General features: G+C 36.8%; 1 protein-coding gene across 1 annotated transcript; it reads right to left on the reverse strand.

Moving 5' to 3' along the window:
• Positions 1 to 105: 105 nt before the first annotated feature.
• On the reverse strand, positions 106 to 14,189 carry RTRAF (RNA transcription, translation and transport factor). The gene is made up of 8 exons (XM_010966969.3): positions 14,027 to 14,189; positions 12,376 to 12,500; positions 10,154 to 10,253; positions 5,682 to 5,768; positions 4,712 to 4,800; positions 2,655 to 2,723; positions 527 to 575; positions 106 to 428 (listed from the first exon to the last, which is right to left on the reverse strand). The coding sequence occupies exons 1-8, from the start codon at positions 14,085 to 14,087 to the stop codon at positions 274 to 276; spliced, it is 735 nt and encodes a 244-aa protein (XP_010965271.1). The 5' UTR covers positions 14,088 to 14,189; the 3' UTR covers positions 106 to 273.
• Between the last annotated feature and the right edge of the window lie 3,199 nt (positions 14,190 to 17,388).

The following is a 17,388-nucleotide window of genomic DNA, read 5'->3' on the forward strand; positions in this document are numbered from 1 at the left end:
CTTGAAGATCTGTATTGTCTATAACAAAGTTGAGGGAGGTGGCATGCACCTAAACGACAAGGGAGGAAGCAGATTAATTATAGATACATAACACAGTCAAAAAAATTCACTTGCCCCAACTTTATTAAAGAAAAAGCAGTGATGGTAAATCTCTAGAACATAGTCAGTTTTCTGGGACTCGTCCCTCGAAAACATGACATTTCCAAACACATGCCCGAGTGTACGTGGTTCCCAACTGTACTAAGTAGGTGAGAAGCTGAAATCCTAAAATGTTCATCTTCCAACCTTCCCCAGTCTGTGGTCTGTCTTTGGATCAGCAATAATCGCCTGAACGGCTACTATGGCCTCGTTAATTTTTGTCTGTAGCTCTCTGAGCTCTTCTATATGCAGCAACCGCAGAATCTGAGCAGCTTCGTTAAGAACTGCATCTGTTTCATAAGAAACACCGCATTTATCAGTAACTTCTATATTTAAAGATCATTCATTCCCTCATTTCCTCCAAATAGTTTGAATTAAAATCACTTACCTCCTGTGTCAAAACCAAGAATATGTTTGTCTAAAGCAACAGGCAAACCCTTGAGGGGGGAAAAAAGGACACAATGAGACTTCAGTTAAGAACCACATTTTCTTCCCTCAAAGTGAAAAGCAGCTAGTTACTGTTATTTTAACCCTTTCAGCTGCAATGGCAAGATGCCTGAGAATTTTTCTCTTTAAATTTGCCTTTTAATGAGCAAGTTTTTTCCTACTACAACTAGTTAGGAAAGAACGGCCTTTACATGCAAGTGGGAAAGCAGCTCCATACCCAACCCAATCCTTGTATAAACGACAGCCCCTGTCTGCAGCAGTGCTGTCACTACTGCTATGGAAGGAAGGCTGAGCATGGCTGCTGTCACCCCATTTTAGAGCAGTAGGCAGCAGTGCGCAGGGCCAAGAGGGCTACTTAGCTTTTGCTCAAACAAGTTTATTTCTGAGCACACTAATCTGTCTTTATGAATTGTACAAATCTAAAATATACATAACTATTTTTTCTACCAGCATGATACTTACCAGGTTACCTATATATAATTTAACTTTCAATATTTCATTTAAAGTTACTTTGAAATGGTTTAGGAAAATGAACAGAATCTAAACCATTTCATTAACCAGTCACCACCTACATATAGATATCCCAAAGATGGTGACTATGATGATGCCAAACTGTACACAGTTCACAATAATTATCAAACAAAAAATGAGGAAAGGCAATCTAGACTTTCTGTTGATAATACTGTATAAATCATCACTAGGTAAAAAAGTCACTACACTTTCAATATTACAAATGCTAAATTGCCACTACTCAATTCTTGCCTAATCTATTAATGCAAATCTATCCAGACTCCAAATGCTTTAAAATTACTAATGCGTTATATACGTGAAGAAACAAATGAGTATGAAAATTCAGTGAGTAAGAAACTAAACAGCAGAACTGTACTCAGTAGCTTTCTGTGTCATCCTCGGTCTGTTTTCCCTTTGTCTGCCAACAGACCACCTAGAACAGCTACCCCTGAAGATGACCACAAGCCCCCAAAGGCTAGTTATGAATGATTACAAACAAGAACACTAAAACTACATAACTTTTTCCTTGTTATATTATAGCACAGTATCTTCTGAGATGACATTTAAGGTAAGATTTATTTAGAGCACTGAAAATAAACTGAATTTTACTTTGTGAACAGGAGCAAAGAGATTTGGCTATGACCTCATCTGCCCTGCCTTCCAAACCAAAGGTATAGTTTTGCTGAATGACAAATGGATGATTTTATTATGCCAGAACAATTTACTGTCTGTTCTATAGTGTGGGTGAAATAAGCTGATCTTTAATCCAATTTCCAGTGGCCTGATTCATACATAATTAATAAGCCAATAACAACTTTTAAAAGAAACTGAGTATCTTTCAAAAGGGACTACACTGCCCTGGCGTTAATAACCCTTTAACACTGTTGGGCCAGAGGACAGAAGACATTGGGGAGCTAGAGAGCAGGGGGAGGCACAATAGAAGAAACATTCACTGAACATATAGCAGGTGGGGACACTATCAGACGGCTGCAGCTGCTAACCCCTGAGGACTCGGCACCACCCCCGAGTCAATGAGACTTTAGGGGCATTTGGATTCCTGGTACAGTTCATCTAACCCAGAATTATTAGCAACATACTTTCTCATGGTTTACGCTAAAAAACAGTAAAAAGAGAATAAATTTCTCTGAAGAAACAAAAGGGTGAAGGTAAAGACTTAGGTAGAAAAAAAAGAGAAGGTGCGTCCTATTTTCTAGCAATTAATTAGTCAACATAACCCAGTAAATTTCACAAGGGTAAGTTCTTTTAAATAAACCTTAACTAGGCACATGCAGTGGTTTGTTCTGGCAGACTGTGGATGTACTGTTGGTAGCTTCTCTAAGGTAATGAAGTGAGATAAACATGAAGTTCATTTTTCACTGAAAAATGACTGGATACAATTTGCCTAAGATTCAAATTCAATCCCACTGAAGTCAGTTATCCTTTCTCTGGGCAGTTCTAATACAGAATAGTTGTCTTAATATTCTCACGCAAAGTTTAACCTCATGACAACCAAAAGAAACTTTCAGTAATAATTTAGAATTTATTTTAAAAATACATACCTCTTTTGTTTGATTTGCTTTAGCAACTGCATCCTGTGTCAGGCGCTCCTGGACCAAAATGCGAATTGCCTAAGAAACCAAAAAATATTATTTTTACTTTTTGTTGGCTATCATCTTTTCTTCTGAGTCTACAGAATAAGGATGCCCAATTTGATGAAATCAGAAAGGCCTCATTCACCAACAAACTCCCTAGTAAATTAAAAATAAAAATTTAGCTATTGTAATGAAAGTTTTCACTTTTAACATTTAATAATGTGGAATGATGTTCAAAACAATTACAAACATTTTTTGAATAGGTAATTTATGTGTGTGGTTAAAAAAGGGTACCTGGTGAAAAAGTAGATCTTCTTTTACTCCAAGCCTCAGCCATCCCCTTCAGAAAATAATTATTGCTACCAGACCCTTGTGAATCCTCACAAGGACGTACAAATTATAAGCATGCTCAGGGATACATGCACTCACACAAAAGCAATCTTTGACACAAAGGGTAGCATATCACGCACACTGTCCTTGCTTTCTTCACTTTATTACAGTAAGATGTTTTCAGATCTTACAGACCATATTGTTTTTTTCATTACCAAGGCATTTTACCATGGCAGACCAAGTGCACACCTGCACCTGCACATGCTAACACACTCAAAAAGATTTTTTAAAATGGATTTCTAATTAGTGGATGATAGAACCCCCCAAAAAGGGAAAACTTGAAAAATAATTTTTCATAATAAACACAAACCAAATGCTACTTTTGAAAAAAAAATAATTAAACCAAGCTTTAACAGTGATTGCTAATGTATTAAAAATAGTCCAGTCAATGTACTCTCACATTTGGCAAACCTATGAAGATGTTTTTCATATTGCCATGCATTGCTTGAATGCTTCTTAAAATAACTCCAAAGGACAAATGTGCCACTAGGATTAGAATCTTACAAAGCTTTTGATTATAGCAGACTTTTATTTTAGCACCCCAAATATGCTAACACCGTTTTTCCTCTCAGTTTACGACTAAAACTGACATGACCACTGTAGAACTTTTCCAAAGCAATTTCTGTAAGTGCCTGAGTAAGGAACAAGCTAAATTTGAAAGAGCTAAATTTCATTAAAAACAACTTTTGTCTCTTGGCATACAATCTGAGTTGAGAAAATCCAAGTTAACAATCATATTCAGTATAAAGAATTACAACTTAGGAACAGAATAGTCTTTCCCTTGTTACAATTGTCATTTAATACATACAATTCTAAAAAGAATAAATTATGGTTTAATCTCTTGTGGAAAGTGAAAATTTTCAATATCCTGTAAGGCAGTTTAAAATAAAGCTCTTTAATTTCTCATAAAATAATTTCTAAAATAACCTCCAAGTCTGTTATCTTAAGTACCACTCCCCTGCTCCCTCTCCTAACACCACTAGACTATTATAATCACCCAACATAAATCTTATGACTGTTTTTCCTCTCAGAAATAGAAGACCTCTTTCAGACCACTGGGGTTCCCTGATATGAACTTAGTGGCCTATGTAGGATGTGGAACTGAAAACAAACTTTCATTACTCAAAGAGATTTGGGGGTATATGTTTTTGACCAAATTCACCACTACTAATTTGGCATTTTTCACATTCTTAATGAATACAGACCATGAATCATTAAAAAGGATTAAACAGAAGTGGGGTGATATAGGAAAAAGAATGGATCACAAGGTTGAACGCCTAGATTAAAATCCTGACTATAGTTTTCTGTATCATCTTGAACATTATCTATTCATTAAGTCTCAGTTTGTTCACATACATATTAAAAAAAAAAGTTACCTACCTCTGTTGGGAGAACTGAATGAGATCATCTTTGCAAAGGATTTAGCACAGTGGCAGGCACATAGTAAACACTCTTTGATATTAGTTAGGTACTAGGTAATCTAAAACTGATAAATTCATGAAATATGCTTTATGTTCCACATTCCTCCACATTTTAGTCATTCAACCACAGATTTAAGTATCAGTTTTTAGAAAATGAAAGAGTTTTTAAAATTATATAGAGTTTCTGTCAAGAATCAAGAATATGAAGCTGACCTTAAGCATTACCAGGTAATCGTCATGACGCTGAATCTGAAGAAGGTTAGCCAAAGCCATTACACCAGCCTTAAAGTCAGGATTATTTACTATAAAAGATTAAAAATGGAAACTTACAGCTCTGCAAGCATGTAATTATAGACACATATATAAACATATAAACTTAAAAAATTTTTATTTTCTAGTAACAAGTGTCCTAATTTCTACAACTGCTGCTGACAAAAGCAGCAAGGGGCATCATCCATTAGGCAAATTGACGAGATCAATGGTCTTTCCTCTAATTGACCAACTGAGTAATCCAATAAATGACTAAATTAACTCACATGAGGTTTATCCTGTAACTTTTCCCACAAGGCCCATTTATCTAGCACTTATAATTAACATTTCTTCCCAACGCTATTAATTTTAATACATAAGATTCCCTTCAATGGACAGTTTTCCCAAAACCTTTTCTCTAAGCAGCAGCTCTAGAGTGTCCAAGCAGCTTATTAATTCTTAAGGGTAACTCATAAATTATAGGTCACACTTAATGAAAGAATATTTAACATATTATAATCTAAGTAATTAGAATCTTAATACTTTTAAAGGGAGAATTACTTACAGACATCTGGGATGTAAAATAATGAAAAATTTTACCACTTGTCTCATAGTGTCACTAAATTAGAAAAAATATTTTCTGCACCCAGGAAGGTAATCACCACCATGACTAAATACAAATCAAAACCCCCAAGTTACTATAAGATCAAAGAATTTTAACATTCAGATATTCAACTAGAAGAGGAGGGAGAAAGCACATTGTAACTGACAATAAAAAACATCACAGAGCATAAAATACCAATACAAATACTGTCTGCATGAAACATTCTTATTTACTAAAACCAGGTAAACCCAGACTTCATTCGAGGAAGTAAAAAAACATTTAAGGAACCAAAAATGTTGGTGATCTTTTTTTATGCATTTATATACTTACCATCCAAATTGATTAATGGCTCTGCATTTTTAGCTGCATTGTCAGCATTTTTTGTATTATCAGGTGCCAAGTCCTTATATTTTTCAGCTGTAAAATAGGCAAAAATACAATTTGTAGAACTTCAACTTCCAAGGTAAAACAATGTTTATTTACTGAATTCAACTGAGCCAAACTGGTTATAAGCATAAGACAACTCGTCCATTCAAAATTATGTTTTGCTATAAAAAAAATCTACTTGAAGACAATGACTGTAGCTTTTTGATTACGCTAAAATGATTACTGGAATATTCAACATATCTTTTCATTATCATTTCTTAAAACATTTCAAATATTTTAAGTTTTAGTAGAGAGTTTGCTTTTCAGCTTCCTCTGAAACATGGTAGGGCTAGAAGATTGGGAGGAGGGTAAGTATAGACTAGATGAGATTAAAACAAACTCCCTAAAAAGTAAATTTCTTCCCAAATCTTCTTTTGAATGCTGTATACAGAATCCAAAAACCTTGCTTTCTAAAAAAATCAGCACTTCAAACACAGCATCATATACAAACCTGAACTTATTTTACAGACTTAAAACGCAGAATTCCAAAAGTAGATTTTATTATTTTCACTTGAAAAATACTTAGTATTTTAAAAGACTTCTACAAATAAAAATGTCTAGTAGTCATTCACTAAACTTAATGCCCAAGATGCCATCTTTGGCTATAGTGCTTGTATGACTTGCTAATTAAACAAAAGGAAAAATAAAAGCATTCAAATTTAAGTCAGACAGGAATTAGCTTAAAGGAGCTCCCACTGGCCAAATCTGGAACAATGTAAATATCGAAATACAGGATGAAAACAAGGATAAGCCGTTGAGTACAAGAATCCATATATCTATACTGATTTGAATAAACAAACATAAATTGGCGAGAAGGGAAAAGCACTTCCTTACAGTGGGAAGTCAACAAACAAATGTAGAAGGAATGATAGAATTAGAAAAACACCTTCTGGCCACCGCAGGCAATGTAATAATTGACTCAGGCAAGAATCATCAAATGGATGCTACGCTAGGGAGAAGGTTTGAGGAGCAAAACACACAGACATCATCTCTAAGTAGCTCCCCACAAGATACGATTTATTACAAAGGAAAAAATAGTTAACTTTACAGTGAAGAAAGCTTAACCAAGTGATCGCAATAGCATGACCAGTATTTGGGCACATCACTAACACAAGCCTCCTGATTCGATGCACTTAAAAGAATACAGCACCACTTCTGTTATTCTTAACAAAATTGCAAACCCTGAATCTAATCATAAGGAAACACCAGATAAACCCAAATGGAGGGACATTCTACAAAATAAATGTCAGTGTCATGAAGCACGAAGACTGAGTAACTATTCCAGATTACAGGAGAACAGAGAGATAGGACAACTGAATGCAACACGTGATCTGGGACTGCTTTGGAGATTTTTGTTTTTACTATAAAGAACATTACTGAAACAAGTGGTGAAATGTGGATAACATCTATAGAAAACAAAGAATCAAAGTTAATTTCCTGATTTTGATAATCGTGTAGTTATGTAAGACAATGACATTTTTTAGCAAATGCAAATTAAAGTACTTAAGGGTAAAAGAGAATCTACAACTTAGTATCAAATTGTTTAGAAAAAATTATGGGTATGTGTATATATAGAGAGAGAAGAATGGCAAATGAAGTAAAATGTTAATAACTTTTGCAGAATCTGGGTGTGTAAAAATTCTTTACTATTCTTGCAACCTTTCTGTAAATCTGAAATCATGTCAAAAAAGTTAAAAGAATTTAAGTCAGATTTTAATCACCTTAACTGATAAGCTAGTAAAAGGCTTTTAAAAATGTTAAGGCACAAGTAATAAAAATTTTAAACGGTTTTATCAAATAAGAATAAAAATTTTAAGTAACTTGAAAGTCAAGAAAAATGCAACATATTAATGTAAAACCACAAAAGAACAACAGTGCCTCCTACTGATAAGGGGCAGTGTTTCAGATACAAACTCAAGTCTCTTTTATCCATTAAAAAAGACCATGCTGTCACTGAGAAATAATTGTGCTCAAGAGTCACAGTCAACTATAGGGATACACATTCATATGGCACCTAGTGTTCTTGGTACCCAGATAATCTAAGTTGAAATATTATAAAAATGGGACAAGTGTACTAAACAAGGGTAAATAAGGAGAAACTGAGATGTGACTATAATTTTATGTGGGAATAGCTGAAAAACACTTGAAAAGTTGGAAAATACTTTGTTGCAAATAACCAACATAGGGTTCCTACCAACTCAGACCAGAATAGATAGATTTTGCCAAAGGCTCTAAAGAAAAAATCTTAGAGCTTTCCTTAAGATTTCTGCCAAAAGGCATCTGAAATTTGTCTGAGGTACCAGCAAAAAAATAGCTGATTGATGCTCCACATCAGTGTATATAAACATTCGTAAACTACATCTTCCAAACATTTATTAAAGTTGGTAAGTATATCTATTGTACACAAGAAACTATGTCAGGTACTGTGGCAGAGAGAATCATGACCTCTCCCCCCCGAAAAGATGCCTGCATTCCCATCCATGGAATGTATGAATCACTTTGTGGGTGTGATTAAATCAAAGACCAGGGCAATGGGGGTAGGGTTTATCCTGGATTATCCAGGTGGGCCCAATGTAATCATAGCATCCTTATAAGAGGGAGGCAGGAGGATCAGAGTCAGAGAAGATGTGACAGTGAAAGCAGAGTCAGAGAGAGATTAGAAGATGCTATGCTGCTAGGTTTGAAGAAAAAGGGGCCAGAGTCAAGGAATGCAGGCAGCCTCTAGAAGGTGGAAAAGACAAAGAAATGGATCTTCCCCTAGAGCCTCCACAAGGAACCAGCCCTGTCGACAAACTGACTTTAGTCCTAAGACAGATGTTGGACTTCTGACCTTTAAAACTGTAAGATAATAAATTACTTTAAGTCATTGAGTTTGCAGTAATTTGTTACAGCAAGAATAGAAACTAACAGAGGTACCATGTAGGAAACAAAGCTGAGTATCAGCTTACAATTTAGTGGAGCAAGTAAGATGTAAGCAAAATGGAAAGTGGTGAATGACTTAAAAAGGTATAGAGTTAAAAGCTATTAAAGTTTAGAAGGAAATATCATTGCTGCAAGGGGGCATGTGAGCTGCATCGTACAAGGATGGGCAGGATTTAGACATGTAGAGATAGACAGAAACAGCCTATTAGCTAAGGGGACAGTGTAAGCAAAGAAATAGAGGACGAGAGGGGAAAGGGACATGTAAACAGGAAACAGCATTATTCCAGTTTTGGCTGGAATGGCAAGTATGTGAATCCTGGTTGGACACCAGTTATCAAAGGCTCTGAATACCAGGCACAGGAGCTTGGAGTTCCTTCTATAGAAAATGAGAAAGCAATGGTGTTTCCGAATATATAATATAAAATGAGCTATTTTTTTTGGAAACAAAGCGTAACATTTAGAAATATTAATGTTTCAAAAAAGCGTGGTGGGCCATGTGGATGGGAATAAAGGGTGACACTGATGGGAGACTAGAACAAAAGATACTACAATAATCTAAGCAGCAAGTGACAAGAGCCTGGATTAGGGTGACAGCAGTGGGGCTGGAGAAGAAAAGATACAACAGACATGGGAAAAGATGGATGGGAACAGGATGGGAGGAAAAGGGAGAAACCAAAGATAATAAAACGGCTTAAAAAGCAAATGATTAAAAGGACTGGAACTGACAGTCCCACAAAAGAGAATACAAAATGCAGACAATGGAGGTAAGATAAGATAATCGGATCTTACATTTAGGTGCTGGCAGGCCTTTCAAAATGAAAGGGCCTAATGAGAAAAAAAGTTTATTGGCAAACTATTTTTACTACAGGTACTAATATTCAAAAGCTTCCAGTAATATGAGTATCCATAATAAAATAACATTAAACATCAATAATAGATTTTGGTCTAAAGTACGTATTTGCCTCAGATGTCTACTTCAGTCTCTTGTGAAATTACCTGTTGCAACCAACACTGGAAATCCTATCAATTCTGGGACAGTAGCAACAAGTGAACTTGAAAGGCTATGGTGCAGACTGTGAAAGAGGGCAGATTCACCAAAGTAATGTGACTTTGTGAGAAGACATCACTTCCAAATTCTAAAAGAAAAATCTAAATACCAATGAAAAACAGTGCTTTTAAAACCTTACGATAAGGAGACTCCAATTCTAGAAAAGAAAATTCTGTCCTAAACAATTTGAGAGTTGGGGGTTGGGAGTTGGATATGGAAGAATGATTACAAACAAAAAGTACATTTTTAAATAGACACTGTAAATGGAGACGATGATGTACAAAACTTAAAATAAAACAAAGGTAAAACAAAACACAAACTAGCAAGTTCTCTACATTTTTACACTCCTCCTTTCCCACATTTCCTCTCCCTCTCTTTAAAACACACATTCCCCAACAAAACATACCGTTATCTCCATATTCAAGTCTAACAGCTAAACCAAGAAGCCAGTCAATTGCTTCTTGTCGATCTTGAATCTTGAAAGGACAGTTAACATCTCTGAGATACTGCGAGGAAAAAACCTGGTTTCATTATTACTATAAAGTCACAAAATCAAAAATGGTAGAGCTGAAAGAGACTTTAGATCTCTAAGAACTTCTTATTAACATATATATTATCAAGATTTTGATGCAATTATATAGGGAAGGAAACATTTAAGTGTACAGCTTAAGAAAAAAATGAAGTATTTCCATCATGCTTTTTGAAATTTTTACTTTCGCAGATTCCAGGTAGGGCACCTCTGATTTAGAACAACTTTTTCACTTTGTAGATGAGAAAACAGGCCTAGAGGTTAACAGTGCTGACAGTTACACAACTTAAATCCTGGGACCTGAACCTAAACTTTGATTCTAGGTCTTAAAACAGAGCTATTAAATAAAAAGGAGGATACTAGTAGAAAAACCCCAGTTATTACCTAAAACTCAGCTTTCATATTGTGGAAATGCCACTGAATAAAGTAAGCCATTACATGTATAATGTAACCAAGGTTTTGAATAAATGTCAGAAACTGTTTATTCAAATGAATATTGTCCTTCAAATGAGTCTCTTAGGAGCTTAAAATCTAGTTCCATCAATAATGCTATCACTCAAAACTTTTGGAACTCACTTTTGGAAATCATTTTGGAGATAATTAGTCAGCACTTTTTTAGTCATAACTCATTTTCTAACCAAAAATTTTATCCCCCTGCCTAAAAAAAAAAAAAAAGAAAGAAAGAAAGAAAGAAAGAAAAAGAAAAAGCACCTAATTCACAAGATTTAGTCATAATGCAAAAAGCAAATCCACCTTCAAAGTATAAAAAACTGTCAACATTAAGGATGTTCAAAAGATGTCTCCCAATCTAAAAGTAATTCCAAAGGAAGTTCCAAATAAGCTTTAAGCAATGACACCATCATTCCAAAGAGACCATTCTAAAGGATAGTATCTCTCTAAGTTCCAATATATTTAAGTTATCCTACTTTACTGTCATTTCAGGGTATTTTTCATCAGAAAATTTTTCATATTCTTCAAACACTTTTCCACATGTGGAACTCTGTATTGTCTTCTACACATGAATGGGCCATAAATAAGATGTGATATAAGCAAATATAAAATCCAAACAATGTATTTTAAAGTCTTAAGAAATCTATCAAAATTTTCAAAAATATTTAAGAGCAAACAAAAACAACCCAGTAGTAGCCATAATAGCACAAGAGGCAGGGAAATTAACAAATACATAGCACTCAATATGGGCCAGACACTTCTGTGAACAGGTACACAGGTATATATCTGTCATTAACAATACATGCCACCATATGAGATAGGCACCATTATTATCCCCATTTATTGATAACAATATTGAGCCACAGAAAGGTTTATAAACTTGCCCACGGTCACAGAGCCAGGGTGTAACATACAATCTCCTAATTCATAGTCTCTAAGGAGAAAGGTAGCCAAACACTTTGTTCCAATAAATGAAAAATTTAGCCACTTTTCATTTTTTTAAAGGAAAGGATCTTACTCATTAAGTAATAAAGTTGATGAAAATGCTTAATGTAAATAATACTGTAAAATGTGACTTATAGTCTAATTTGAAAACAACTCTGTTTTCTCCAAAATGTTACTAAATTCAAGTAAGTCAATGGGAAAGTTATTCCAGACACAAAAATAAGAAATACAGATCTTTTTAGGATTATTTCTGCTGTACACAAGGGACAACTATGAATGTTAAATACCAGCATAAACAAGACATAATCTTAGTTTTCAAGCATGTCAATAATGTCTCATTTTAATATAATACCATAAGTGTATTTTTGCTACATTTTTAATGTTACTTACAACTTCTGATTTTGACCATTTTTACCATTTGTAGAATATATGTCACTGTTTATTTAAGAAGCCTCACCTTTGTTTCTGGACAAAATTATTTCTATCTAACACTGAATGCTTGATAAGAAGAGATAATATAGTTTGCTTTAAAAACAAAAAGTATGGTAAGAATAAAGTTAAACCTCTGAAATTCAGCTTTTCTAACACTGATAATTATTACTTGTATTTACTTTAAGAGAACAAAGTAATTTTAAGCTTGTCTGCCTTCATATAATTTTTACAAAAGCTCTCTGTACTTTTCACTTTACTTTCTAATTCATTACCTTTTCAAAGAACTTGGGCCAGTCACTGCTGTGAATGTTTCGTAAATTACCTCTGTCTTCAATCTTGTAGTGCCTGATTTTCTGGTCTTCAAGCCAAACAATAAAGTTTCTAAATTCTGTTTCATCTGCAATAAAAATATCATATAAATCACTAGAAGCACTAGGTAAAACACTTCCTTCTCCAGAAATAAATGGTCTTGTGGAATTTTTTAACTCCAAAATTGTAAGTTACTTGAGCTGCTTGAGGTAGAAGTTGAAAGAACAGACTTTGGATTAACAGATTAAAAATGTTGTTCATATCCTGGCCCGAATTCAAATTCTGGCTCTACTCAGTGGTTGTGTGAACTTGAGCTGATCGCCTCAATTTTCTGTGCCTCAGATTCTAGAGCTACAGATGAGGGTAACAACGGAACTTACCTCATAGGGTTGTTAAGAAGATTAAGTGAAATATTTAAGGATAAAAACAGTATCTGGCATATAGTTTTGCTATTTAAGTATCAGTTATTAGCCCAGTTCCTTTAGGGAAGAGGGCGAGAGAGGATGGGGCAAGGTTAAATTTATAGTGATAAATTATAAGAAATTAAAAACAGAGAGAAGATACTAACTTCTATTGTCATTTACTGTTATGGCACCTTAAATGCATTCATGAAAAAGCGCATATGTTGTTTCATTTAATCCTCCCCTTTGAGATAGGTAATGTCCCTATTTTACAAGTGAGAAAACTGAGACTCAAAAGATTCAAATCCAGATCTAAGCTCTACCGTCACTAAACCTTTCTCGTCTAGCTTCTATAAATTGATAAGCTTCTACAGGAGATCAACAAAACTCTGTTATCCTGCTTAGAAATTATTTCCAATTTCAAAATTCAAGCTTGAATTCAAATTCAGGCCTCCTTTATGAAGTTTGAAGAATTACACAATGGTCTGAACATCCCAGCTTACACTCCATCACTTTGAAACTTACTAGTCTACCACAGGCCAAGGAACTCCGGAAGAAAATGAGTAGCGATGGGGTTTTGTGTTTTGTTTGTTTGTTTGTTTTACAATTTTAATGCTGTGAAATCCAAAATACCTTTTTACTTACAATTTAACCGCCCCGCTCACCTGCTATTAACTTTCTTTTGCACATCCCACACACTGCAATTAGCACATTACTATACACGCTCACCCCAACACTGTCAGACGCAGACTTCATTACATCTTCAGCTCAAACTGCTGGAAGGGTTCCGACTGCCCCCCACCCCTTAGTTCCTGGCGGGCAGGAAACTAGTCAAGTTACTCAGCACCTTCGTCGTTATCCCAGCACCGCGCAAGCCCACAGGTGTTCAAGGTATCGCCCAATTACCCGGGAACCACGACGCTAATTTAGAAAGCGTAAGATTTTCCCTCTAGGGCGCTAAGGGTGCGGGCGGGAGTTGGAGGTGGCCTCTAGAGTTTACTAAGTGCAGAAAGTGACGATGCCGAGGCAAGAACGGGTGATGGGACTGCGAAGCCAGGGAGGGAAGCGGAAAGGCCGCTGGGCGGCCGGGAGGAGAGGAGCCCGGGGGAGACAAGGCCGCGGACGGTCCGGGTGGGGAGCCCGGGTGCCGGCAATAAAGAGCGGAGGCCCGAGGAGCCAGTGACGCGCGGTCGGCCCAGAGCCGGCGCCTCACCTTTGCAGTTGAAGCCGGCAGGGTTGTGGTAGTCGAGGGCCGTCAGCTTGCGTCGGAACATGGTCCCGGCAGCTTGCTCCGGTCCCCCGGGTTTCGGCCGGGAGAGGAGAGGCAAGGAGGAGAGGGCGGCGCAAGCACCGGCGACGCGGCGAGAAGGCGGTCGGGCGTCGGGACGCTCCGAAATGACGGCAGCCTTAGCCAATCGTGGCTTAGGAACAGCTGATGCCCACCAATCGCGGCTGGGGACGGGGGGCGGGGCCACGTCTGGGCACGTCGACGCTCAAATAAACTTTATTGTCAGCTTCCTATTTGTACAATAGACAGAAAGCAACCGAGAGTCAGTTACCTCTTGCTTACCTCGCCGTCTTGATACAACCTACAGGGAAAAGAATACTTAGAATTTCTACTATCGGCCATACGTCTTACTGGATCATACAAACTGTTTAGTATTTTCATTGTATTAATTCATTCATTTAGTTGTTATATGCCTCCTACAAAATAGGTACTTTTCTAACACCACTAATACAAAGACTTTTAGCAAGGTTCCTTTCCGACTAGTTGGGAGTGATTCACAGGTAAACATACAACGGTAATACTAGTGATAGCTCTAGACATCACCAGCAACCACGGAATCTTGAAGCCGGAAACCTGGAATTATCCTTTACTCCCTGTCACCGTAGCTGCAACACCCAGTACATCGATTCCAGCTATTCTGACTCTCATGTCTCTCTCAAATCCCTCATCTCCTCCCATACCCACTGATGCTACTCTCAAAGCAGGCCGTCATTATTTTTGCTTACTGTAATTATCTGATTTCTTAGGGCCAGTCTTGCCTTCTCTAATCCCTTCCTGTAGAAAACAATGATAGTGATTTTATAAAACAAACCTGTCCATAAAGGTTTAATGCTTAGTACCTTTTGTGGGTCCCCGTTGCCTTCTAGAAATAATCAGAACTTCTTATCATATTTAAGACCCTTCCTGCTCCAGTCGCAATCTGCTTTCAGGCACTGGAGAGACAGCAGTGAGCAAGGCAGATCAGGCCCCTATTTTCATGAAGTTTAAAAGGCCGTTTAGGGGACACAAGCAATAAACAGACAAGTATGAGCTATGGCTTGAAGATGGTGAGGAGTTCACCATGCAGTCAAAAGGGTCACATGTTTTGAAGGAAGAGGAGGGACAAAGGCAAGAAGTGAGAAGCAGCATGGCCCAGAGGATCTAGAACTTACGGGAACTGAAGGATAGGAGAGAGTGACAGCTGATGAGACTTGGACAGAGGCAGGGACCTGATCAAGAAAGACCTTTCAGGCTGTGCTAAGGGGAGCTATTGACATTCTTGGGAGTAGCCAACTATGTTTTATTTCATTTTAGCATATTATAATTAAATACTATGTTAACGTTTGTGGGGCAAAAAGATGAGTAAGATATTTTCAGGAAGTTCAGGTTTAATAGTAAAAATAAACATCTAAATAAGTGCTTATAATCTAGAGCTAGAAAGTGATACATTATAAGAAGTATAAAGTGTGCTGTCAGGTCAGAATATAGCTTTCAGGAGGCACTGTGAGACAATCTCTATGTTCCAAATAAGAAGCTTACTGAGATAATTAGGAAAGTCAGCTCCAAAAGTGTTTTGCCTCAAACAAAATTTGATCAAAGCTACAGCTATAATCACATACTGTGGGGTATGCTAGCTGTATAATTAACGAAATATTAGCCAAAAAGAAGGAAAATGAACCAGTCAAGAAAGGGAAAATATAAAGGAATGCTTACATGGGATTGCAGATAATACACTTCTTTAAAAAGTGGGGGAAAGCAGCTCTTAAAATTGGTTTTATGGAATTGACTCTTTAATGCAAAAAACTAACTTGTTTGCTCCTGATCATGTCTCCCTATTTTAGGGCCCTAAGTTGTCAGCCACTTGACACTCTCTAGTCATCACCCACAGGTGTGAGGAGGTTGGAAGAGGTTTCATACACACAGATTGCTGAAGGGACCACCAGACTTGAGCAGAGGATAAGGCTAAGTCTGGAAAAGAAGTATAGCAGATTATAAGCATTCAACCTCTTTTTATTTAAAAATCGTTTTGTCTTTTTCCCCCTGCATTTGGAGTCCTTTGGCCTATCTTGAATGAAGTGTCTAACAGGAAGTGAATCTTAGACAATTCCGTTTCTAAAGACCAAGCCCTCTATGTAGGCCAAGAAGGGGAAACCAACTTCTATTATCAAATGACCTGAACTCCAGTCTACTAGCTGACCAGGGGTTTGATGGGTCATTAATCCATCTGTTTAATTACTCAACCAAGCTGTTCAATGTTGCCTATGTGCCAGGCAGACTTCTAGGCATTTTGGATGCATCTCTGAACTTTTGCCTAAAAACCCTGCCCTCTGGCAAAGGAAGATAAATAATACAATTTTAAATAAGAAAATTATTTCTTATTTCAGAAAGTGATAAGTCCTATGGGAAGATGATAACGAGGTAAGAGGAATAAGGAGTAAAGGTGGGGAAGGCGGGGGCAGTGGGAAACAATGTAGGTTGCAGTTTTTAACAGGATGGTCAGGTTAGGCCTCATTGAGAAGGTGAGATGCAGAGACTTAAGGAGGTAAGGGAATTAGCCACATGAATGGGGGAAGGCAGTTCTAGACAGAGTTCTAGACAGTGCAAACGAGAGGTAAGGAAGGTTTATGTATTTTTAAATAGTTGAAAAAAAATCAAAAGAAGAGTATTTCATGATGCATGGAAATTATATGAAATTCACATTTCAGTGTCCATAAATGAAGTGGTTTTAGAACACAGCAACACTCACTGGCTAATGGCTGCTCTGGTGCTACCAGGGCAGTGCTGCATAGTGTGACAGAGGCCACGTGGCCCATGGAGCTTAGAATATCTGCAAGAGTTCATATGGTTTCAGAAATGCAGAGGTGGCAATTTCCACATTATTACGTTATCAAGTAAGACAACAAATCAGAGATACAGGGTGCTTTTTCAAGGTTATTTTCACAACTTGCAACTTTTTTTTTTAAAGTTTAGCAGTCTTACTACTAGACCCCTTTGTTCAAATTATTCTTCCAAAGACAGAGAACAGAAGAAGTTGGTAACACTTAGGAATATCTAGCAAAGTCTCTGTGGCCTGGAAAAACAAGTTGGATATTCTCATGAATGTTATCAATTTAATGCTCCATTAAATCAGGTCTTTTTTTTAACAAGCTGTAAATGCAAAGAGTTCTTTCCTCTTCCTTGGAGAGAGCACATCGCCTTCATCTCTTTCTGAGACTCTCCTGTTAATTTGAGGACTTTTTTTTTTAAGGTCAGGCTCTGGAATTTCATGATTTAGCATTAAAAGCAAAAGGCAGGCCAGTGAAGCTCAA

The sequence above is a fragment of the Camelus bactrianus genome, chromosome 6 (genome assembly GCF_048773025.1).
Source record: "Camelus bactrianus isolate YW-2024 breed Bactrian camel chromosome 6, ASM4877302v1, whole genome shotgun sequence".
Taxonomy (NCBI): Eukaryota; Metazoa; Chordata; class Mammalia; order Artiodactyla; family Camelidae; genus Camelus; species Camelus bactrianus.